We start from the raw sequence: 26,099 nt of genomic DNA on the forward strand, positions 1-26,099 counted from the left end.
GCATAAACGACCCAATGCTGCACTTTATAACACAGTCATCATGAACACAATGATCGTATCATATAAACAGGCTTTAGTCTTCTTAGCAGCCCCTGTTTCTACAAAACAGCCACAGTAAACTAACTTCTGCTGCTTTACTGATGAGACTTTCCATTGTGTGATTTTCTCCTTCTCTTCTTCCTTTTAATCCACTCGTCCACACACATACAGAAATCTGCACTGGGCTCTCAGACCACCCAGTCAATATCCTGTGGCCACAATAACAGAAACGTGTATCATATATAGACTGTATTTACTGAACTTCTGAACTGAATGATAACTCTAAATTCCCCATTACAGAAAGGCCCCGGAACACATGGCTGGCTACCCCCTCACTACCTGTCCATACAGCTCCATACCTCACTGGACATCCTATATCTGAGACCATCATCACCTAGAACACCTCATGGATTCACGGACTATCGACAGTCAGGACTCGCTCAACTATATGCTGTGTTTAAGATCATGATTAACACGATTACTCATCAGTATTTTCTGAACTTTAAAAAAAACTTTTCTAAAAATAAATTAAATAAAATTTGATTTATAACTACAGATGCATTTAATTGATGAAGTGAAATAATATGAAAAAAATACATTAAATAAGATCAAAATAAAAACGCACTTCCACAACCTACTGAACACTAATTAACATACATAAAAATAATAAACAAAAATAGATTAGACCAGAATAAAGGAGATGAGCTGGGCTATGAGGGAGGGGTGAGTGCACTGCTGGAACTGAACAGCACTGGATTTATACAAGACCAAACGAGAGCATCACTGCGAAATGGAGCGCAGTAGAATCATCGTTATCTCCATTATCTTACTTTCATAATCACTGGAAGCCAAAATCATAACTGATAATAAAACTCAGTTAATCTCTCAGCCGTATTAACAAGTACGCTTCAGCACCAAAAACAGCCATGTGTTGCTTTAGAAAGTCACACAGCGCCACCTAGTGCACTCAAGCTGCAGCTATTTGACAGTCAAGCCTGCGGATATCAGACTGAGAAAGAGAGCAGCGAAATTAATTTACCAAAAATACCCAAAACGGGCATCATCAACATTGACAGAGTGTCTGGAGTTGATGTGTGCTCATGTTTCACTGCACAGATCTGATTTCATTGTAATAAACTTGCTTTATTTGTAGGAATTTAGTGTAATGTCTGACCCATCTGGTTGGTGTACGCAGTGAGCGTCGACTGCAGGATCGTCCCTCGTTTACCAAGCCTTCCATCTTCAACATCATCGTCATCATCATCATCATCATCCTCCTCCTCAGACGAGGAGGCATACTGTTTCTCCACCAGTCGCTGAGCTGCAGCCTGGTTGGACTTCCTGATCTCGTCAAATCTGGACTGAGAGGACACGACTGGACAGAAAGATAACAACAGCACTTAATCCAGTATGAATCTGCAGTGTGTGTAGTTTTACAGTCTGACTGTAATAATTGTGGAGCGATTTTAATCCAGTGTGAATCTGCAGTGTGTGTAGTTTTACAGTCTGACAGTAATAATTGTGGAGTGATTTTAATCCAGTATGAATCTGCAGTGTGTGTAGTTTTCCAGTCTGACTGTAATAATTGTGGAGTGATTTTAATCCAGTATGATCTGCAGTGTGTGTAGTTTTCCAGTCTGCAGTAATATTGTGGAGTGATTTTAATCCAGTATGAATCTGCAGTGTGTGTAGTTTTACAGTAATAATTGTGGAGTGATTTTAATCCAGTATGAATCTGCAGTGTGTGTAGTTTTACAGTAATAATTGTGGAGTGATTTTAATCCAGTATGAATCTGCAGTGTGTGTAGTTTTACAGTCTGACTGTAATAATGTGGAGCGATTTTAATCCAGTATGAATCTGCAGTGTGTGTAGTTTTCAGTCTGACGTAATAATTGTGGAGCGATTTTAATCCAGTATGAATCTGCAGTGTGTGTAGTTTTACAGTCTGACAGTAATAATTGTGGAGCGATTTTAATCCAGTATGAATCTGCAGGTGTGTGTAGTTTTACAGTCTGACAGTAATAATTGTGGAGTGATTTTAATCCAGTATGAATCTGCAGTGTGTGTAGTTTTACAGTAATAATTGTGGAGTGATTTTAATCCAGTGTGAATCTGCATGTGTGTAGTTTTACAGTCTGACAGTAATATTGTGAGAGTGATTTTAATCCAGTATGAATCTGCAGTGTGTGTAGTTTTACAGCTACAGTAATAATTGTGGAGTGATTTTAATCCAGTATGAATCTGCAGTGTGTGTAGTTTTACAGTCTGACAGTAATAATTGAGGAGTGATTTTAATCCAGTATGAATCTTTATTGGTCCCTGTACCTTTACTGGGTGGAGGTTCTGTTTTGGGCAGTGTGGTCACAGCAGAACCGCCCCGTCCTCGTCCCACACTCACCCCATCTTCTTCTCTCTGGGGTCGCCCTGGCAACAAGTCACCAGGAGTCTGACCCCTCGTCTGACCCCGGCCGCGCCCTCTCCCCTGCTGTCGCCAAGCCGGCTCCATGGAGATCGCCTAGGTAACGGAGAAAACACAAGAAAGTCACAACAAGCAGAAACACTTCACGGCAGTAGTCGGGCTGGGACGCTGCTGTCCGGACATTTTTGGTTCTCAGTCCAGCAGCAACACTGAGGTGTTTAAACACTCCTGTGTCTGATCCACTCAGACCAGCACAACACACACTAACACAGCACCACCACGTCAGTGTTACTGCAGTGCTGAGAATGACCCACCACCCTCTCTGGGGGTCCTGACCACTGAAGAACAGGGTAACAAAGTATGCAGAGAAACAGGTGGACTACAGTCTGTAACTGCAGAGCTACAGAGTGGAACTATGTGGTCAGTGGAGCTGATAAAGTGGACAGTGAGTGCAGAAACAAGGAGGTGGACTTAATATGAAGGCTGGTATATAGAGATGAAACTACACAGCCGAACCGGTTCAGAAGCATTCAGGACTTTATGGACATATAAAGGTGATCTATAATCTGAATAACAGATAATCTATAATCTAAATAACAGGTGATCTATAATCTAAATAACAGGTGATCTATAATCTGAATAACAGGTGATCTATAATATAAATAACAGGTGATCTATAATCTGAATAACAGGTGATCTATAATCTAAATAACAGCTGATCTATAATCTGAATAACAGCTGATCTATAATCTAAATAACATCTGATCTATAATCTAAATAACAGGTGATCTATAATCTAAATAACAGGTGATCTATAATCTGAATAACAGGTGATCTATACTCTGAATAACTGGAAGTGAGGGGGTCCAGCAGCGGTAGTTTAACTCCAGGCTGCTAAGGAGGAGCTCTGGTTCTTCGTCTCTACGAGGCTGAAGTTTCCTTTTCGGCAGCGTCTTATTCGAACCTCCCCGCTCCACCTTAAATGGAGCAGCAGCTCCATTCCGGCGCCCGAAGCCCAAAGCGCAGAATGGAACTGCTGCCCCGTTTAAGGTGGACCGGGGAGATTCGAATTAGACGCAGCCGAACCTGCTAGCCCGCTAAACCAGTGAGTGCGGGCGAACTGCGAGCTGGGACCGCCGCGCGTCTGTCCCCGCGGTCAGCTCTGGACCTCCCGAGCCGGTTTCAGAGAGAAAGTTCGAGTTTAATTCCGAACTCGTGTCACCCAGAACACAAAAACCCACCGCTAACTCACCACAAGCCGCCGGGACCGCGCACTCCGTCCGTTGACATGCGCGCTCCGCAGGAACCGCCGCGCATCATGGGAAGTGTAGTTCTTTTACGGGCTCTCGTCGTTTTCCAGGTGCCCTGAAAAGACTACAACTCCCGTCCACGTCGGAAAAGCGCAACGTGTCGTGCAGAGGTTCACTTGATTCTGTTTTTTTTTAAATGTGTGTATTTTTAACATTTTTATTTTAGATCAATTCAGTGATGCAGAATGAATTCGGTCAGATTCAAAACGGCAAAACACGTCAGGTCAAAAATACTTTATTGAGGACATGTGAAATACAGCGCCAGCAGACAGTGCAGCATACCTCAGTCACACTACCACTACTGATAATGACCTGCTCTACACGGGGTCTTCACTTGTGTAATTAAATAAACGGGTTTTTTTTTGTCAGGGAGCTACTTAAAAGTGCACTATGCAAGGATGAGAGTGAGTAAAGGGGAACTCCACCAACTTTCTGAAATTTCTGCATGATTAAACGGTTAAGAAGTAAACAGTCATTCCATATAAGCTCAGAAGACTCGTGTAGGTTCACTGGTGGTTCTGGATAGTAAATAAAATGTCTATATCTGTGTTGTAGTCATGGCGACCCCTGGTTCCTATCACCACCACTGTAAAGACATCTGAACAATTTCACACCAAACCACTCTGAATCTCTCTGATTACACCTCACACACTGAACTGTGCAGAACTTTTGTTAAAAATGGGTAGAATTCCCCTTTAATACAAGCTTTTCATGTCTGACAGTTTGTACTGGACCGGTCAGCCAGCTAGTAAGACACTGACGTGTGGAGCAGTTTAGGGCCCAAAGCACAACAGCATAATGAAACATGATGACTATGAATGTACATATGTACATATAAACAACAGACTAACATATTTAACTCTCATAAAACACAGATCATGTATGTTTGTGATGTGTCACGGTAAAAGCGTCTTTAAAGGGCCCGTATCCTTCATTTCCTGTCCGTTTCCGATGGTCCTGTGGTTTTATGTACTGAAAACAGTCTCTTTCTCATCTCTTAGAATTATGGCTGTTTTCAGTTCTGTGCCTTTAAGACTGATCTGTGTGAATGAGCTCTGTTCTGATTGGCTGTGACTCATTCAGACAGCAGTCTGGGCTGAAACACCCAGTGTGAGTGGGTGGGGCTAAACTGTAGGCTGCATAGGTGGATATATACAGCATGTAACTGTGTTGGTTTTTGTGACATCACAAAAGCAAAAAATTCAAAACAGGCTGATTTTCTGCTGCTCAGTTTCCATGTATGGACCGTATGGACTGCAGAGTGAACGGTACACTCTTAAAAAGGTTCTTCAAAGGTTCTCTAGTAAAGAAATGGTTCTATGTAGAACCGTGAGCACTCAAAAAACCCTTTTCAGGATTAAAGGGTTCTTTGCATCAGACTGATGGAGAATGAGAATTAATGTGCTATAGATGGTTTTATATAGAACCTTTTTGAAAAGGGTTCCACACAGCACCCAAAAGGGTTCTTCGTGACATCATTACAAAAGAAGAACCCTTTTGCCTGCTATATGGAACCATTTTCAAAAAACACATTCTCCATCAGTATGAAGAACCATTTCACCATTCAAAGAACCCTTTAAGCATGCAAAGGGTTCTTTGAGTGTTTGTGGTTCTATATAGAACCATTTTCTTTGTTAAAGAACCCTTTAAGAACCATCTTTGTAAGAGTGAAGGTTTTGAACCTTTAACTCTTAACTCTTTAAGGGCTTGTCCAGTCACCTGGTTCTGGTTCTGATGATGGGAGCTCGATTTAAACCCCTTGTTAGATAGTTTGAGTCCAGGAGTTTCACATTAATGAAAAAACAAAACAAATAAAATAATATTGCATTCATTCACTGTGTGTGTAGGGTGTGTTGGGGGTGAAAACTGACCCACATACTGAATAAAACACACGATGCCGTCACTAAAATGACCGAGCAGGTCCAGATCTGGTCCAGACCCTCAGCGGGTCTGCACCTCACACAAGAAGTCCACGAGCTAAATCTCCTACTTCTGCTCATCTCCGTCCTTCTTCTCCTCCCCTTTCTCCTCCCCTTTCTCATCCTCCTTCTTCTCCTCCTCTGCAGGTGGAGGTGCAGCGTCCTGTTCCGGCTGGACCATCTCAGAAAAGACCACTCCGGCGGACGTGGTGATCTTGGTCTCCAGTTTGGTGACGCGTCTCTTCAGGCGGCTCTGGACGGCCTCGTGCTGAGCGAGCAGGCGGGCGAAGCGGGTCTGCAGGTCCTCCAGAACCGAGCCGATCCTCACCACCTTCTCCTCCATGTCTTTGGGGTCTGGACCCTGCTTGGCCACCTCCAGGTCCAGCAGGTTGTCCTGCAGAACAGCAAACGAACACACGAAATACAGTGAACAGAAGCGCAAACAGTAAATAAATGTGTGAAATACAGTAAACAAATGCACAAAACTGTAAACAAATCGGTGAAATGCATTAAACAGATGCACAAAACAGTAAACAAACACACGAAATACAGTAAACAAATGCATGAAACAGTAGCCAGACACATGAGATACAGTAAACAAGGCAACACAACAGTCAACAAAACACAGTTAGTAAACAAATGCACAAAATACAGTGAATGAACTCGTAAAGCCAGTAAACAAACAAACAGTGCAGTAAAAGAATGCATGAAACAGTGAACACATAAAAATGTAAACAAACACATTAAAAAAATACACACACACAGAACAGTAAACACAAAATCAGTAAACAGAACAACAGAACTGTAAACAAACACATAAAAACAGTAAATAAATGCCCAGAGCAGCAAACAAATGCCTGAAAATAAACTGAATGAATCCACAGGGCAGAATTAACCAGGGTACTATAAAGCAGTATGATGTTGATGTTAAAAGAAATCAAAAAGAAAGTAAAAAAAACAAATAAAAGTAAGGAGAAGTGTAAATTTAGTGGTTGGGGTTTGGGACAGACTCCTTCCGACGGACCTAAAACACACTGACCACAGGTTTCCGCCCAGATGTCCAATTCAATTCAAACGAATAACTGAAATATCATGCAAAAATATTTAAGCTCTGTATAAAAGAATCAAACTTTTTATGTCACACTCACAAAGACACGTTCACGTGTGAAGCACACGTGACTTTTCTGTAAGAGTTTATATCTGATTACCCTCCAAAATCATGATCAGTTTATTTGATCAGGTAAAGGTTTAATTTCTGCATTAAGTCACAGTCTCACTAGACATGTTGCCTTCTGAAATGACCAAGACTGGACCAGGAGACTGGGGACCAAAAATAAATACATAAATATATAAATATAATATAAAATATATATATAGATAGATAGATAGACAGATAGATAGACAGACAGACAGATAGATAGATAGATAGATAGACAGATAGACAGACAGACAGATAGATAGATAGATAGATAGACAGATAGACAGATAGATAGATAGATCAGATAGATAGATAGATAGATAGATAGACAAATAGATAGACAGATAGATAGATAGACAGATAGATAGATAGATAGACAGACAGATAGACAGATAGATAGACAGACAGATAGATAGACAGACAGATAGATAGACAGATAGACAGATAGATAGACAGACAGATAGATAGACAGATAGACAGACAGATAGATAGATAGATAGATAGATAGATAGATAGACAGATAGACAGATAGATAGACAGACAGATAGATAGACAGATAGATAGACAGATAGATAGATAGACATATAGATAGACAGACAGATAGATAGATAGATAGATAGATAGATAGACAGACAGATAGACAGATAGATAGATAGACAGATAGATAGACAGATAGATAGACAGGTAGATACATTACAGTCTTGCCATACTACAGTGCTGAACCCTGATCTGTAGGAGAAACTGTAGGTCATACTGGTGTGGCTGGTGACAGTGGGGTGACTTGTGTGCAGCTGCAGTTAGCCAAGGAGCTAACATAGCAGTTAGCCAGCTGGCTAACTCACCTACCATTAACAGTAAAATCCCAGGGGAAAGATAATAATACAGCCTCCTGATTGGCTGTGTATCATACCGTCTCTCTGCTGTGTTTATTTAAAGTCAGTTTGTGCCTAAGCGCTGCTGAACTGAGCATTTCCTGCACTTTGGAGGTTCAGGGCTGCTAAATGAAGCCCTGGGCCTTCAGACAGCAGCACAGAAGCCTAGATGGTCGAGGATGTGAATTTGTGTGTGGAAGGTCACCAAAGTTGAACTCCATGTAAAATTTTGTGCAAGAAATTTACTCGCAGTGAAAATCAGCAGAATGAAATCATTCAACGTGCTGCATTCAGTTGATATGAACGTAATTTCGTTGCTCGTTTTTAGTGGTATCTGCTGCTTTCTGCACTCTTTCCTAACATAGAGTGACCACACGTCCTCACTTTCCAGAACATGTCCTCTTTTTGGGACCTTAAAAAGTGTCTGACTGGGAGTTCTATACTGCCTGAAGCAGGCGAATCAAACTGGGGCCTCTCCAGGTCAAAGTGCTGCAGAGATCAGCGTTTATGCTCTGAATTCAGCCCATGAACGCCTGGCTAATTAGCTGATGAGCTGAATCAGGTGTGTTTAATGAGGCAGTGAGCTGAAGTCTGCAGAGTTTCGGCCTGTAAGGACTCGACCCTGATACATGTGGCCTAAAATGTCTTGGATTTGGTTTCGCTTTCGTGTTGACATTTGCTTTCTACAGTCTGGCCCGTCACCCTCCTTCCCCCAGTGTCTCCCAAAACATGGTCAACCTACCTAACAACAAAACAACAAAGCAAAAACAACAGAATCACCTCATACAACTTTTATCGCCTTTATCATTTACTGGCAAAAAATCTATCAATTTTTATTCGGTATATCAAAATAAGTGGATGGAAACCCAGCTAAGTGATACTGTCTTTGTACTTCTGACCATTTTAAGCATTTAGCCATCACCTACAAATGTAGGAGACTGTGAAAGGAGGAGTAAGTCTGAGCTCCTTATGAGGAATCTGCATCTGCTCAAAAACATCTTAAATACTTACCTCAGGTTAAATAATTAAAGGATGAATCGAATTAAGACACTTGAATTAAACTCCTTAAGTGCTCTTCTTGGTTAAGCGCTTTACAACACCATCATGAAAAATCAGTTCACCAAGATATTTGATATTTCTGGTTACCATAGCAACATAATTCAAGTTTAGGCATACTCAATACTACTTGTTCACTTTTTACAGTGGTGGTGATGGGAACCAGGGGTCGCCATGACTACAACACTAATATAGACATTTTATTTACTGTCCAGAACCACCAGTGAACCTACACGAGTCTTCTGAGTTTATATGAATGTTGATGATGGAAAATAGTGGAAAATCTGAAATAATAAGTTTTCTTTGGGGACTATTTTGCCTCACAGCGCCCTGCATGTATCCCTCCACCATGAATGGAGTTTAAGTTCTCTAAACTATCATAAACAGTGTCTCAGTCATCAGGCAGTGAATTCATAACCATTTCATGTAGGAACTTTCTGTGAGGGAGCTTTTAGAGGTGGACGTCTGGTTCCTATCACCACCACTGTGAACAGTTCTGACTCGGTACGTTTATCTAGAACAGAGCATTTCACACCAAACCACTCTGAACAACTATTGCCTCGTACCTTCATGAGGATCTGCCGTCCCTTTTCCTCCAGCATGGCCTTGGCCTCTGGATACTCCGTCAGCGCCTCCATCAGGTCATCCTTGGACAGGCAGAAGAGGTCGGAGTAGCCGATGCTGCGGATGTTGGCGGTCCTGCGGTTTCCGGCTCTGCTGCCCTTGATGTTGAGGATGCTGATCTCTCCGAAGTAGCTGCCGTCGCTCAGCACGACGAACTGCGTGATGCCGTCGTCCGCCACCACGGCCAGCTTCCCCTCCTTGATGATGTACATCTCTCGGCCGATGTCGCCCTTCTTGCAGATGTAGTCTCCAGGGCTGTAGACCTGCGGCTGGAGCTTCAGCACCAGCTCCACCAGCAGCCCCGCTTCGCAGTCCGCGAAGATCCGCACCTTCTTCAGTGTGTCCAGGTGGACGTTTATGGCGATCTCGGCCCTCAGCTTGTCCGGCAGGTATTTCAGCACCTCACGCTCGTCCACCTGGAGCAGAATCAGGTCACATGCTTTTATAGTGTGATACAAAACATGGTATTTAGTGTCCCATCTATGTAACGCAGGCCTGTTAAGTCTAATTGACTCCGCCCACAAATGTGTTCTGTCATAGTTACTGTTGTGAGGTTGGACATGCTTCAAGGAAAACAATGAGTTTTTATCAAAATAAGAGAACCAACACGCCCAGCCCGCTACACTGAAAACACGCCCAGCGTTTATACAGAGAGATGCCTTAAAGAAGCTTCTTATCCACCTCACTGCTGGATCTGCATCCAGGGAACCCTGGAGTGGACAAACAAATGGACGAACTGACATTCTTACTAGCTCAGTTATGTGCACCAGGGTAGCTTTCGCTTGGTGCTTAGCTTACACAGAGCAACTGTAGGGATACACAGTTTTGTTAAAGCTGTGTGGGCGGGGCAAACCAAATCAGCCTAGTGATCGGTGAGGACACAGCTTACAGACGCACTACATAAGATTAGGACCAACCACACTCTTAAAAAAGATGGTTCTGCAATGGTTCTCTAGTAAAGAAAATGATTCTATATAGAACCATGAACACTCAAAGAACCCTTTGCATGATTTAAGGGTTCTTCAGATTGATGGAGATCTATATAGAGTTCTATATAGAGCTTTTTTGAAAAGGGTTCTATATAGCAAACAAAAGGGATCTTCTGTTGATACAAGTTTGACAAAGCTCTATATGGAACCTTCCACAGCTTCTCTTGTCCATCAATCTGAAGAACCCTTGAAGACCTATCTTTTTTTAAGAGTGCACTTAAAATAGAAGGAGGAAAATGACCGATAAAGGTCACATATTGGACACTGGCATGTCATTCTCTTTGTGTGAGTAAGTTGTGGCCCACACGAACAAGACTGGGCTACTTTGATAGAAACACAGATTTAGGTTCCTGGACGTGTGCACTAGGGGGCAGCGTCCAAACTAGAGTATTGTAGCATCCTGCTACCAGCTGGCACAGGCGCTGAGACAGTCTGGAGGTGTGGCTATGCAGTTGACCACACGCAGATGCTCATGGGATGCGTGCACCCTCCAGCAAAGGGGCCGGCATATAAACATTGTAAATAAAAACTGTAATTTTTTAAATATGCATGCAACAATAAAACTATAATTCTTTGGCATATTTTAACATTATTCATGCACTTTGTTGGGAAATTTGTCATTTTACTGCCTAACTATGCTCAGTCTGGGAGCAGCACAGCATAACCAGCAGAGCAACAGCAGGGGCGGTGGGGAGTTGGGTGCTGTGCCCAAGGGGAAAACCAGGAATACTCAGTCCGTCCTGGGATTTGAACCCACAACCCTCCAGTTGCCGACTCATCCACAGCAAATAGCAAAAACGGTTCAAATGCCGATCTCCGTTACGTACCGCCTTCTTGTTGGTCCACAGGTAGTCGAACCACTTGATGACGCGCTTCTCCAGGTCTTTGGAGACCTTCCGGAAGCTCATGTACTGCTTGATGGCGTCGATCCGGGCCTGGAAGTCGGCTCTGGCCGCGTTCATGTTGGTGATCATGGAGCCGACGTTACCGACGATGGTGGCGAAGATCAGCACGCCCACCAGGAAGTCTGTGACCACGAAGAAGTACTCGGAGTCCTTCTCGGGGGGCGGAGTCTCGCCGATGGTGGTGAGGGTGAGGGTGGACCAGTACATGCTGTAGGCGTACTTCCGGACCAGGCGGCCGAACTCGGGGTCAGAAGTGTCCGGGTAGACGAACCTGTCGTTGCCGAAGCCGATGGCCTTGGAGAAGGAGTAGTAGAGGCAGGCGTTCCAGTGGATGATGATGACGATGTACATGACGAGGTTGGAGATCCGGAACACGTTGGGGAAGTTGGTCCTGGTTTCCGTTCGCTGGAAGAACTCAAACAGCCGGTTGACCCGGAATAGCTTGTTCATCCGGATCTCCGGGTACTTCAATCCAAAGATCAAGTACAGGAAGTCCGTCGGGATCATGGAGACGAGGTCCAGCTTGAACTGGGCGCTGTCCATGTAGCGTGCCCGCAGCTTCTTTTCGTCCTTCACCAGCAGACCCTGCTCCAGATAGCCTACAGACACAGGCAGGGGGCGTGGTTATGCAAATGTGCAGATATCCAGACTCATCTTCTACAAGATACTCAAAAAGGCATGTGTAGTTTGACACAGTACAACACTGCAATGTTTAAATAGTGACAATATCGATGCAAATCCATATTTTATTACCTATTTACAATTTGAATGTATGTTTAGTCAGAATGTTTTGGGGACACCTACAAACAGGCAGGGACAACTTTGGCTACAGCTGTGGGTGACCGTTTTACACTACAGTGCAGAGAAACACATTTCAAAACATGCTTTATCATTTAGAAACAGCTGAGGGAGATCAGTAGGTGTCCGTGTTGGACGAGTAACAGAGGCTGCCCCTTCAGATGAGCTTCTGACCTGAACAGCACTGGACACTGATGAGGACTCATCATCTTCTATAGGTATTATTTTTTCCTCTTCACTGGACGACGTGTCAACACCTCAGAGAAATATACAGTATTTTCACTGTTTCTGGACCGAACATCAGCGATAAGGTCGTGCTATCTCTGCCGTCTCGGTCTCGTTCTTAACAAAGCGTTCTTAGTAAGATGCTCATGTTTCAGAGCAGCAGTATACGACATCACACACGAACATAACTTTGTTTTAACATGTTTTACAGTTATTTTATATTGTATTTTCTGTTATTGTAGTTTTATTGTACACAACAAAGAGCAGAGAAACAGAACAAGAAAGAAGGCCAACACAAGGGGCTTTCTTTTTTTGCTGCTTTGCCCAATTTAGCTGTGTCCAGTGCCACACAGGACTCCCCCAGTCACACAAAACTACCAGCGGTAAGAGGGTGAAGGCTAGAAACTGCCACTCATGCAGCATCAACACGCTCGGAGGAGAACACTAAGTAGCAGTCCTGTTATGTCAGCTAGAAGACGCCTGCGCTGGTTAGCTTCGCTCTGAGTGACGCAGGGAGAGGGAGGACCACCCTATCCAGACAGAGCCAGGATAATTGTGCCCTGTTGGACTCCCGGCCACGGAGGGCTGTGGCATCACTGGGAATTGAGCTCACAATCTCCTGATGTTGGGACCAGCACTTTTGGGTTTCACTGCAAGAAAACAGGGATGATTACAGGGTGGCCCTTTCCAAAACCTTAGGGAAAGGTCCCCATACAGTCTCTCTGACTGTAACCAGTCTGCATGTAGTTGCTCCATTTATATCACAAAACTCAGCTTGTTTAACTGCATCTAGAAAGAAGGAGGATCTGTTTATGTCCATTATTGGCTGCACCATCAGGGCCTGTTTGTCAGAGGAGGGTAGAGTTGCTAAGTTAGGATCAGGCTGAATATTTTATTACACGCCGTCGACAACCATGTTCTGCAGTTCTGTTAAAACATAAAACTGTTGATTTACTGAACTGTTGGTCTGTATATTTTCTCCGTCTTTCCATGATGAAACGTAAAAGATACCCCAATGGTGATTTCAGTACTCAAACACTGGAACCTCGAACAGCTAAACGAGTCCTTGAGTACCTGTGGACATCCCAGCAGCCCCCTGCTGTACTTAAGGAGTACAGTACGATCATGAGGAGTACAGTAGACCAGTTATTTACAGAGCGTTTCCCATTAGACTGATAAAACCTGCGGCACGGAAATGCGAAACACTGCAGGAATCAGACGCTCACCTGTGCGTGTCCTGAAGACCATGTCTGCCAGGTAAACCAGGTCTGACGTGAAGTCTAAGATAAACCAGTATATCAGATAATCGTGCTGCAGTTCTTCAAAACAGGCTCTGTGAAAAAGAGAGAAACAGCCTTTTAAACACACACACACACTCATACACACACACACACACTCATACACACACACTCATACACACACACACACACACTCATACACACACTCATACACACACACACACACTCATACACACACACTCATACACACACACACACACACTCATACACACACTCATACACACACACACACACTCATACACACACACTCATACACACACACACACACTCATACACACACACACACACTCATACACACACTCATACACACACACACACACACTCATACACACACTCATACACACACACACACACACTCATACACACACTCATACACACACACACACACTCATACACACACACTCATACACACACACACACACACTCATACACACACACACACACTCATACACACACTCATACACACACACACACACACTCATACACACACTCATACACACACACACACACTCATACACACACACACACACACTCATACACACACACACACACTCATACACACACACACACACACACTCATACACACACACACACACTCATACACACACTCATACACACACTCATACACACACACTCATACACACACACACACACTCATACACACACACACACACTTGTACACACACACACACTCATACACACACACACACACACACACACAGTGCATAAACAGATAGACCTGATTGAACAGTTTACACATTAATACAGATGATAAAAACAACACACCAAGCTTTTATATTTGGAGGCAGTATAGAAATGGTGTGACTGACTTCAGCCAAAATATGACTGCATACATTAATAAATATTATCATAATCAATTACAGTTGGTGGTAAAACTGATGCAGCTGAATGACCAATGTGGTCAGACAGCGCCCCCTACCTGGCTATGATGAGTACCCAGTTGTACATGACGGGACAGGTGATGACGAACAGCCAGTTATAGTACATGTTCCCCGCAGGGTCAAACACCACGATGTCCTTCGGCCTGATCACACACACACACACACACACATACAAAGACACACACACACACACACACACACACACAAAGACACACACGCGCGCAGACACATAGAGAAATGAGCTCACTCTACACAAACCATCAGTATTAATATAATCAATAACTCCATCAGAATTGATTTAACCCCTTACAGTCTCTACTGCACACCATAAGTATTAATATAATCAGTATAATATAACCAATTATTCATAGCAGATACTGAATAATTCATAGTATCTACTGAATAATTCATAGTATCTACTGAATAATTCATAGTATCTACTGAATAATTCATAGTATCTACTGAATAATTCATAGTAGATACTGAATAATTCATAGTAGATACTAAATAATTCATAGTAGATGCTGAATAACAAAAAGCTGTAGAGTTAATAGCAGTGGCAGTGTTTTAATTGTTAATGTCGTACTCCTCTTTCTTGGCTTTCTCTTTCTCCTTTTCCTTCTCTTTCTCCTTCTCTTTCTCCTTCTCCTTCTCTTTTTCTTTCTCTTCTTTCTCTTTCTCCTCTTTCTCTTTGTCCTTCTTCTTCTCCTTCTTTTCCTTTTTGTCCTTCTTCTCTTTCTTCCTGCCGTGGGAGAAGGAGGGAGAGTGAGTGAATGCAGTGAGAGGAATGGTGTGTGTGTGTGGGGGGGGTGTTGTAGATGAGCTCTTACTCTTTCTTCTCTTTCTTTTCCTTCTTCTCCTTCTTCTTCTTCTCCTTCTCCTCCCTGTGGAGAATGAAGAGCGCAGATTGGAGTGTGTGAACATTATTCTGGGGGATTATATGTGCATCAGATCTGAGCGCTGTAAAAATCATTGCCTCATTATTTTAACCAAAAAATCGTGTTTGTAATTTTCAGTTTAATATGATCATCATTCCTGTTGTACTGAAAGTGAATTTAGTAATGATCTTAATTAGGTTTTGGTTGGAAACAAAAGGGTTAAAAACCCAACAGAAAATCATCCAATCAGGATTGTTCTCTCTGTGGTATGTAAGTAGATACAGCTGTGCTGCTCTCTCATTGGTCAGGACTTGGGCTGGACTGAAGGCCTTACAAGTTAGATTAACTATCTACATAATTAGGAAATGACAGAAGAACCAACCAATCATGCTCTGATTTACAATGAGTGAGTAAAAACATCACTCTAGTCCTTCTGGAGGTTCTAGATACGTCACTGTCTGTGAAAATGAGCCATAGTCTAAGCAGTGTTCCGGTTAGTTGTTAGGAATGTTAAACAGTGGCTGCAGCTCTATGCAGGACTCTTTACTGACAGTGTCACTGTAACACTGAGACACACAAGCTCAGATAGATGATAATGTCTGTTACAAGATTCAAATGTCTGTGTTTAATGTAGATTAATGTGCATCACCGTTAGCTTAGCGCTAACATACTATTAGAATCCCATAGGAGAGCTAGCAGAAATTAGCATTATCGTAGACGAGTTCTTCCTAATTTTGACCACGTTTTGACATTTATCATCTCAATGATGTTCGATTCTGAGGTGAACGATTGATTCTATTTTCAAAACTGAATTTAAGTCAAAATGTCTTGATTCTAGAGGTCTAATTCTATTCTTGGTTCAGCACAGCTGAATAAAAGTTCTCCAACAGCCCTTTAATAAAATATACCCCAGAATCAAAACTCCTAGAGCTTAAAGCTCAGTCATTTGAGTCCAAAGCATAAGCCCCGCCCCTCCCCACCCCTTCACTCTGATAGGCCACACCCAGAGGCCTAGTTTTGATCACTGACAGTGGTGTCAGTGGAGAATGCTCTGAAAACAGTGAGGGGTGTAGAGTTATGCAGTTATATACAGTCATCTTTTCAGTTCTTCAGTGAGGTATTAAAATCACTACAGCGTTAATATTTACTTAGAAATGTAAAACTGTACTCCAGGCTGTTTAGACCACGCCCCTTTGCCGTATGATGTTGTATATGTGTGTATTACTCACTCTTCATTGTTGTTGCTGTTGTTGACATTGAACAGAGCTTCACAGCACTGCCTGTTACTTCAGACAGAAACACACCATCATCATCATCATCATCATCACCATCATGAATAACCGACTCTAAATGTAGGTATTGTGATATAAACTGAGTCTGTTCTACGGTGTCTCATTAGGCTGAATGAATAACCGACTCTAAATGTAGGTATTGTGATATAAACTGAGTCTGTTCTACAGTTTCTCATTAGGCTGAATGAATAACCGACTCTAAATGTAGGTATTGTGATATAAACTCAGTCTGTTCTACAGTTTCTCATTAGGCTGAATGAATAACCCACTCTAAATGTAGGCATTGTGATATAAACTGAGTCTGTTCTACAGTTTCTCATTAGGCTGAATGAATAACCCGCTCTAAATGTAGGTATTGTGATATAAACTGAGTCTGTTCTACAGTTTCTCATTAGGCTGAATGAATAACCGACTCTAAATGTAGGCATTGTGATATAAACTGAGTCTGTTCTACAGTTTCTCATTAGGCTGAATGAATAACCCGCTCTAAATGTAGGCATTGTGATATAAACCGAGTCTGTTCTACAGTTTCACATTAGGCTGAATGAATAACCGACTCTAAATGTAGGCATTGTGATATAAACTGAGTCTGTTCTACAGTTTCTCATTAGGCTGAATGAATAACCCACTCTAAATGTAGGCATTGTGATATAAACCGAGTCTGTTCTACAGTTTCTCGTTAGGCTGAATGAATAACCGACTCTAAATGTAGGCATTGTGATATAAACCGAGTCTGTTCTACAGTTTCACATTAGGCTGAATGAATAACCGACTCTAAATGTAGGCATTGTGATATAAACCGAGTCTGTTCTACAGTTTCTCGTTAGGCTGAATGAATAACCGACTCTAAATGTAGGCATTGTGATATAAACCGAGTCTGTTCTACAGTTTCTCGTTAGGCTGAATGAATAACCGACTCTAAATGTAGGCATTGTGATATAAACCCAGTCTGTTCTACAGTTTCTCGTTAGGCTGAATGAATAACCGACTCTAAATGTAGGCATTGTGATATAAACCCAGTCTGTTCTACAGTTTCTCGTTAGGCTGAATGAATAACCGACTCTAAATGTAGGCATTGTGATATAAACCCAGTCTGTTCTACAGTTTCTCGTTAGGCTGAATGAATAACCGACTCTAAATGTAGGCATTGTGATATAAACTCAGTCTGTTCTACAGTTTCTCATTAGGCTGAATGAATAACCCACTCTAAATGTAGGTATTGTGATATAAACTCAGTCTGTTCTACAGTTTCTCATTAGGCTGAATGAATAACCCACTCTAAATGTAGGTATTGTGATATAAACCGAGTCTGTTCTACAGTTTCTCATTAGGCTGAATGAATAACCCACTCTAAATGTAGGTATTGTGATATAAACCGAGTCTGTTCTACAGTTTCTCATTAGGCTGAATGAATAACCCACTCTAAATGTAGGTATTGTGATATAAACTGAGTCTGTTCTACAGTTTCTCATTAGGCTGAATGAATAACCCACTCTAAATGTAGGCATTGTGATATAAACCGAGTCTGTTCTACAGTTTCACATTAGGCTGAATGAATAACCGACTCTAAATGTAGGCATTGTGATATAAACCGAGTCTGTTCTACAGTTTCTCATTAGGCTGAATGAATAACTGACTCTAAATGTAGGTATTGGAGATTGATAGATCAATAAATTAAGCGATCAATAGTTAACAGCCCAGTGTTTACATCTCAGAGTGTAATCAGTGATCAGTGAGAGTAAGACGCCTGCTTCTGCCTGAGCTCCCACAATGCACTGCTCACGTTATTTCCTCCACATTGCTGACGATAACCTCGTCCACCCCCTCCAGGAGGATCTTGGGAGGGACGAGTGGTTTCACTCGGGAGGCCATGGCCGCCTGTCAATCAAAATCACACACAGGATGGAAAATAGGTCAGTCTTCAGGGTCAGTCAGAGCAGTCTACCTGATAAACAGGTAAACCACTAGGATCTGCATACCCTCCCCTAAAAAATTTACATATTTGGCCGTTTTGCATGTGAAATGTAGACACAAGCAGGAAACAGGAGCAGCTCTGGAAATGAAAACCTCCTCTCACTCCTTTCCAGGCTGCTTACAAATTGAAGAACACAGAAATTCTGCTAGGAACACTTCTACAATAAAGCTGCACTACGTAAGATGGTTTTATTAAAACTGAAATTAGGGTCTTTACTGAGTAAGGAAAACAAAAACACACTAAAATATAGTGATCTGCTGCTGCCAGTCGCTCTGAAAAGCCTGAAATAATCATTTAAATGTCAGAGGCGTCAGGTTTTTCACACCACGTCGTACGTCTTTACATATTAACATCACACACAGCCTCAGAAAGAAGGTCCGGCTCGATGTTTCGGCCTCAAATAATCTCAAAATCAACATCATCCTGATGAAGATATGAGTTCTCTTCAAATTCTCTTTCAATGCGCTTCCAAATGTCAGACTCATCCGCTCGTTGGGGGTCCGAAACTCAGCCCACACTACAAACTGTTCTTTTGTACTTGGCATGCAATTACACATTTCCACCAGAGGGGTCTCCAAATCCCCAAATTCTACATAGTGTTGCTTTAACCCTTTAACACTCCAGGCTTATTACATACCAAGACAGTAACTACAGAGACTTTAATGCAAACTGGCTGAGCTTTTCTTAGCTTATAGAAGTGTGTAATAAAACTTTGGGCTCTAAAGTGTTAAAAAGGGGGTTATAAAAGACCTGCAGCAGTGAAAACCTCTCTGAGCGAGAGATGTGCACAGATCCTCCTGAGCTAACAAGCTACTTTAACCAGCCTTGTAGGTCTGAACTAAATAAGCTCCATAATCAGTATTAATAGAAAATAATGGAACTGAATGAAGAATCACACAAATGGAAAAGACTCAGGATTTGAAGGTAAATGTATTGTTATTGTGTTGAAGATGTGTAGCTAACGTAGCTAAGCTAGGTAGGTAGCCAGAGAGCAGACAGTTCTGGGCTGATTCGGGCTTCCTAAGCGTGATTGTTGGTGGACGGCCAGGCAGATGTTAGGTATGTGGGCCAGAACAGGGCCAGATGCCGTACAGCTGACAGATTTGCCTTGTGTCTATATTTGTGGGCCAGTTCTGGCATGAATATTTTTGACTAATGGTGTAGTCGGGCCAGATTTGGGCCACATCCATAAGTTCTACTCACTTTACAGTGTGTGGGTCAGTGTCTGGGCCTAGAACTCAACCATATACAGGGCCAGAACAAACACAAGGATGGACACCACAAGTGGACAGGACACATTTTGCTAAGTGGAGTGTTTTAGTTGAACTGCTGCTAGCTAAGCTAGTCTTGCTAACGGTAATCGGGTCAGCTAGTCCTTTACCTACTACTGCTGGCTAAACTGCACAGCTGGGTTAAAGGTATGTTAAACTATATATACATATAGATAGATAGATAGATAGACTAGGTAGAATCTAGTTGCATTTGCTTTAAAGTTTATTTAGGAGAGCTGCTCACCTGGGAAGATTGAAATGAGCATTTTTTAATGTAGGAAAGCTTTTAAAACGTTTTCTGTGGTCTACAAATGTGCTGAATGGACATTTCCTCCATTATCATATAATACCGTATGTAATTAGGGGGTGAGAGGTCAGTAGAATTTAGTTTTTAAAGAAGTTTAAAAGTGTAAAAGTCTCTGTATCTTGATGACACGGTAACAATGCTAGTTCTTATCATGCTGAAGTAAATGAATTCCATTAAAACTGAACTGAGCCTTTGAAATAAGCCGTAATGACCACTGCGGTGTGAAGAAGGTCAGAATGAGCAGAGCGACTCACCTAAAGCCTAATCCACCGCCCGCTATACGCCCGTCTGCAGGACCGCCATCGCAGTTATAGATCCAGATACGAGCTCCAGGACGGACACAAACTCATCCTCACACGCTCACACTCTTACTCACACTCTCCGACACACACTCACACACTCACACACACACACACACTGTACGGGTGATGCTGCGGGGGTTCAGAGCGCTAACTGAGCAGAGTTTTCCCGGCTAACAGCATGGCCTGGCTGAGAGACAGAGGATTTCAGAGAGGAACAGCGGGATCGAGGATTACACAGGATGGACATGACACCACACACACACACACACACTCACACACACACTCACACACACAGTACTGTCCTGAATATGGATGAGGTTCACGACTGACCAGCTGAGGAAGAGAGAGAGAATGAAAGAGATACAGAGAGAGACAGAGAGAGAGAGAGAGAGAGAGAGAGAGAGAGAGAGGGAGAGAGAGGATGCTATAGATCATGTTCTCTGAAGGAATTCAGATGTTGAGTTCCAGAGGTGGAAACCGTGATAAAGAGATGAGTCGACCCTGTGGAAGAAAAACATATGGACACACATTCACTAATATTAATAATAATAATACTGTGCTGCTTTAAAATAGATGTGGTCAATATATGTGTGTGATTTTTGATATTTAAATATATGCCAACACATGCACGCACGCCAGTGTGTTCACATATTTTAATATGTGCATTTACGACACAAAATCTGTGTAACGACACATATTTTGAAAAACAGATGGAAATGTTTTTTTTAATATGCTAAATAAGTCAATTTATAGTTAATAAGAATTTAGTAATTTATTTAGTGAAAAAAACTACTCAGGAGGTTTCTTTGAGTTCCTTTCAGCAAAAATCTGCCTTGAACCAAAACTGAATTCTCAAATGTTCCTGGGTTTTACTGAACGCTTAGCTTCCATTAGTTAAACCAGCTAGCTAACAGGCAGGGCTGCCTGAAGTGGGGCCAGTGGGCCAAAGTTGGCCCGCAAGGGCATTTCATTTGCCCCCCAACGCACAGGCATACACATACACACACATACACACACACACACACACACACACACTCTCTCTCAGACGATAAGACAGCACACATTTTTTCCCTAGTTTATGATTTTTCTTGAAAAAAACGATGCAATTTTACAATAACTACATTTCTAAACTCTATAACCCTTCCAGCTCTCACTGACCACAACAGATTTAGTTATGAGTCAGTAGAGTGAAAACTATTGGGTGGTACAGAGATAATAGGAGATTTACGGTGCACTGACGAATATCATTTCACCTGGTTTAAAGGAAGGCAGTGGGTCTCATATGTAAGCACATTACTGGGGTACTGGAATTATTTACATTATTAGTACTTTGTGCTAAAAACAATAAATAAACATGTTGCTAGCCTGCTTTGTCTGTTTGGCTCTCAGCCCCCCACAAATATTATTCTTGCCCCCCCCCCAAGATAAAAAGTTTTGGCACCCCAGCAACAGAACACACAAAAGCCAACCAAAATTACAAAACCAAAGACAATAGGAAAAAGTTGCTTTCATCACTTGGAAGCTGACAAAGTTGATCAAAAGTGGAGATTGTTCTAATAGCAGTTAGTCTAGCGTGTAGGACTTCAGTGAACGGAGACGTGTAGCCAGGTTCAGCTGAATGAAAGTTAGCAGAGCTTCCATGATTCGAGCACCAGGGCTGCTAATGCTAACACATTTTGGGCCTGGTGTGGCTCTGCCTTGTTTTCTCGCTGTGGTTGAACCGTGTGTTTGTCTGGTGACCACATCTTCTTCGTGTGCTCAGCTGTTCACCTTGACCACGCTGCTGCAGGAACAGTGAGGATTACTGGCCCACTAGTCCAGCTTTGAGGATATCTGCTGTATCAGCAATCTGCACTGATCACCCATAATCCTATTAAACCTGCAGGGCTGCAGTTAACTCAGCACCGCACACTGTTCAGGCCTGGACCACACAGACCAACGAGATCAGCTCTGTGAGCTCCACAGCGTCCATACAGCCACCGGTTACGCCTCCACATCAGTGTTTAGACAGACAGCTAGTGCTGTGGTAGCATAGCGCTGGGAGCGTAGCTGAGTGTTCACTCTCTTCCTGGGGTCCTGGGGTCACCAGAGGTCATACAGGGAACAACAGAGAGTCTGTTTTTCAGTGGGAACACAGTTTGTCTCAGTTAGCCCTGATGAAAAAAACAGAACTGGTTTATGCTGCTCTGGTTATGCTGGTCTGGTGCTGGTTTTGCTGGTCACCCAGCATGCTAACGCTGGTTGACAACTATAGCATCCAAAATACAACATATACACATTTTTCCCCAGATAGTGAGCATATATGGGTCCGCTGGCTTGATAAGGTCAGCACGCTGCTGACTGTTTGCCACTGCTGGACCACCCTCGGACTACCAAGATTACTGCCCTCCATACAAGCTGTACCTAGTTTTTAATCACCCCAAACATATTTGAAAGGCACAGAGACTTTTATTTTAGAAAATAAACTAAGAAAAATATTACAAACAACTGAGAGAAAAAAAATTATGATGAGGCCTGGTATAAAATGATTTTATAGAAAATGTTGCTGATGCTGAGCAGAATTAAAATCACCTACTAAACTAATTTACAAAGTGGAACTAAAGAAATGAGGGAAGGAAAAATCAGTAAACTGGACTGTGAGTGGAAAATGAGCGATGATTAGTGGAATTTTGTCTAACACTCTGCTTAACTGCTGGTGAGCCGCCAAGAAAAGCACTGAGCAAAATGCCAGTGGACCACCAGCTCTGCCTTCAGTGGGCAGACAGTGGTCCATTATCCTCTTGCTACCAGGGTCAAGTAGATAGGCTAGCCTCAGCCAGCGTTGTCAGAGTCCAGAGCACAGTCAGTCCAGTTTTAAACAGCCTGGTTTCACTGTGGCGCATTGCCCTTCTCTGTGTTATTGCTGAATGTAGCGGTTAGCCAGCTAACTAGCCAGTTAGCAGTTAACAAACACACATCAGCAGGAATAACAGGGGGAGTATTTACTGCATTAAGCTTAGTCTGAAAGTGGCAAATCAGCTCTTTTGAAAGATTGATTGACTAAATAAATGTTGCGTCAGATTGTAATGAAAACTGTTATTCTGCACCTGCAGAACCTGAGGAAACACGACTGATGCAACTTGAGGCTAAAATAAGGCCGGGGGAACAGAGGCTCCTGGGAATGTAGGGCTGTTTCTTAGACATTTCAAAGAGAAAATAATGGCTCAGGGAACATGGGAAATGACCCCTGGGCAGCTAGCTAGTATAACCTTTAGCTGTGTGGACAAACTTTACACAGACTCCGCATCCTGATAGCGGGCAGATATCGGTCCGCTGGCTTGATAAGGTGGCACCCTGCGGACTGTGGCCACTGCTGGTCCACGTCAGACCACCCAGATTATTGTCCTGCATAGAAGGTCTTACTAGTTTTTTAATCTCCTCAAAGATTTTAAATTCACATAGACTTTTATTTTGGAAAATAAGACAAATATTCCAAATTACAGAGAGAAATTACATTAATTACTGGGCCTGATGTAAAATGATTTAGATGTTGCTGATGCTGTGTAACCGGCTTTATTTATGATATTGCTGTTAAAATTATTTACAAAACGAATTTACAAAGGATAACAAAATAAGGAATTGATGGACAAATAAGTAAATTGGACTGTGAGTGAACAAATGAGGGATTAAAAGTGTGATTATTTCTAACACTCTACTTAACCACCAGTGGGCCGCCCTGAAAACGCTGAGCAAAAAGCCAGGGGGCAGCGAGCTTTGCTGTCAAACCCAGAAACCCAGGTGCAGCCAAATAATGAGGCCTAAACCACCTCGAAGGCAAACATTATTAGCTTGGTAGCTAACTCTGCTGAAAACAGCACAGACCAGCATTGAAAGCATGCTGGTATAAGATGATTTATGTTGGTCTGGTGCTGGTTTAGCTGGTCACCCAGCATGGTGGTGCTTGTTGACCAGCATACCAGCTTCCAAAACACATCTGGATTTGCTGGTGTCCTGCATGCTGACTGCTTGCCCCTGCTGGTCCATCCTCGGACCACCCAGATTATTGTCCTCCATACAAGCTCAGACTAGTTTTAATCTCCTCGAACAGATTTTAAGAGTACAGAGACTTTTATTTTAGAAAATAAACTAAGGCAAACATTACAAACAACTGGCAGAAGAAAAGTAATGACGAGGCCTGATAGAAAATGAAAATGGCGTTTTGCTCAGTGAGCCGCCAGCTTTGCCAACAGCGCAAACATCCTCTTGCTATCGGGGATACTGGTTTTTCTAGTAGGAAAACAAAAAAAATCCCACAGTACAAAGTAACAGACCTTGGAATGAGGTCAGAGTGACTCAGATGTGTCTAAGAAGAGACCCAGACAGCGAGCATATATCGGTCCACTGGCTTGATAAGGTCGGCACCCAAACTGACAGTTTGCCACTGCTGGACCACCCTGGGACCACAAACTAGTTTTTGATCTCCCCAAACGTATTTTTAAATGCAAACAGCCTTTTATTTTAGAAAATAAACAAACAACTGAGAGGAAAAAACAATGATTAGACCTGATATAAAATGATTTTATAGAAAGTTTTGCTGCTGAAACTGAGCAGATTAAAATTATTCACTAAATGAACTGAAGGATAACTGAAGAAAGGAAGGAAGGAAGGAAATGTAAGTGATGTGGACTGTAAGTGAAAAAAGAGCGAGGAAATGTGGAATTTTGTCTAATACTCTGCTTAACCACCGGACCACCCGGATAACACTGAGCATAAGGCCAGTGGACCACCAGCTTTGCCATCAGCGGGCCAACAGTGGCCAGCTACACTCTTGCTATCTGGGGAGATACCTTATAGCTTAAAGTCACTAGCTAGCGAGCTACCTCAGTGCGTCCAATGGTCTCTAATGGTTTTAGAGTTTTCCTGATGGGTTGATGTCACAGAGTATGGACTGTAATGGTTTAACAGGAGTTCAGATTCCAGACACATTTGATTGCTGCCTAAATGGAATCTAATGGTGCCCTACATAAACTAGTCGTCTATAATGGTAACCATTAAGGCAATTAATCCTCAGGTTCTAAAGGTCTTTTTCAGCAGGAAAGGAACCCCAGCACTAGTTGTCTAGCTTGTGTTACGCTCGCAGAGCAACTGTTAGTGGGTACACAGTTCTGTGATACCACTGTGCTAGCAAAAGACTAGCTACCCCACTGTGGTGCTAGCACAAAAAGTGTTATGCTAACACAAGAGTGGGCTACATAATGACTGAGAGCGCTGCTGGTCAGCAGGTGGGTGCTTCCCTCTGGGCCAGACCTGATAGCCAAATTACAGTGGAAACATAGATGAACATCAGATCAACAACTGTTTTTATAGTAACTGTAGATTGAAAACAACCAGGAGTCATGAGTGCATAGTACCGTATTTTATTAAAAGGAAGAACAGCAGGTAAACATTCCATACAAGATCAGGATTGTGATTACAGTAGACAGGTTTTCTGCCCAGTGAAAAGAGTGTATTTCAAGTTTAGTGCGATTCAGACACGTAAA

At 42.5% G+C, this 26,099-nt stretch overlaps 2 protein-coding genes across 3 annotated transcripts in view; both read right to left on the reverse strand.

Annotated features, from left to right (window-relative positions):
* nfxl1 (nuclear transcription factor, X-box binding-like 1) overlaps positions 1–3,746 on the reverse strand; it is a 38,810-nt gene extending 35,064 nt beyond the window's left edge. Inside the window, exons 1-3 of one of the 2 annotated variants that reach the window (XM_036591018.1) lie at positions 3,712–3,746; positions 2,366–2,555; positions 1,214–1,414 (exon numbers count right to left, since the gene is read on the reverse strand). In XM_036591018.1, the coding sequence (XP_036446911.1) occupies positions 1,214–1,414; positions 2,366–2,546 (382 nt within the window). In that variant the 5' untranslated portion in view covers positions 2,547–2,555; positions 3,712–3,746. Of the gene's footprint in view, positions 1–1,213; positions 1,415–2,365; positions 2,556–3,300; positions 3,362–3,711 lie in introns of those variants that run through there. The other variant, XM_036591019.1, reaches the window with a different exon arrangement.
* Positions 3,747–5,755: 2,009 nt separating this feature from the next.
* On the reverse strand, positions 5,756–18,597 carry cnga1b (cyclic nucleotide gated channel subunit alpha 1b). Its single transcript, XM_036592270.1, has 8 exons — positions 18,509–18,597; positions 16,663–16,719; positions 15,142–15,297; positions 14,594–14,698; positions 13,582–13,688; positions 11,255–11,931; positions 9,381–9,854; positions 5,756–6,082 (listed from the first exon to the last, which is right to left on the reverse strand). Exons 1-8 carry the CDS (start codon positions 18,595–18,597, stop codon positions 5,756–5,758), a joined length of 1,992 nt encoding a protein of 663 aa, XP_036448163.1.
* Between the last annotated feature and the right edge of the window lie 7,502 nt (positions 18,598–26,099).

The sequence above is a fragment of the Colossoma macropomum genome, unplaced genomic scaffold, assembly GCF_904425465.1.
Source record: "Colossoma macropomum unplaced genomic scaffold, Colossoma_macropomum, whole genome shotgun sequence".
NCBI classification, from domain to species: Eukaryota; Metazoa; Chordata; class Actinopteri; order Characiformes; family Serrasalmidae; genus Colossoma; species Colossoma macropomum.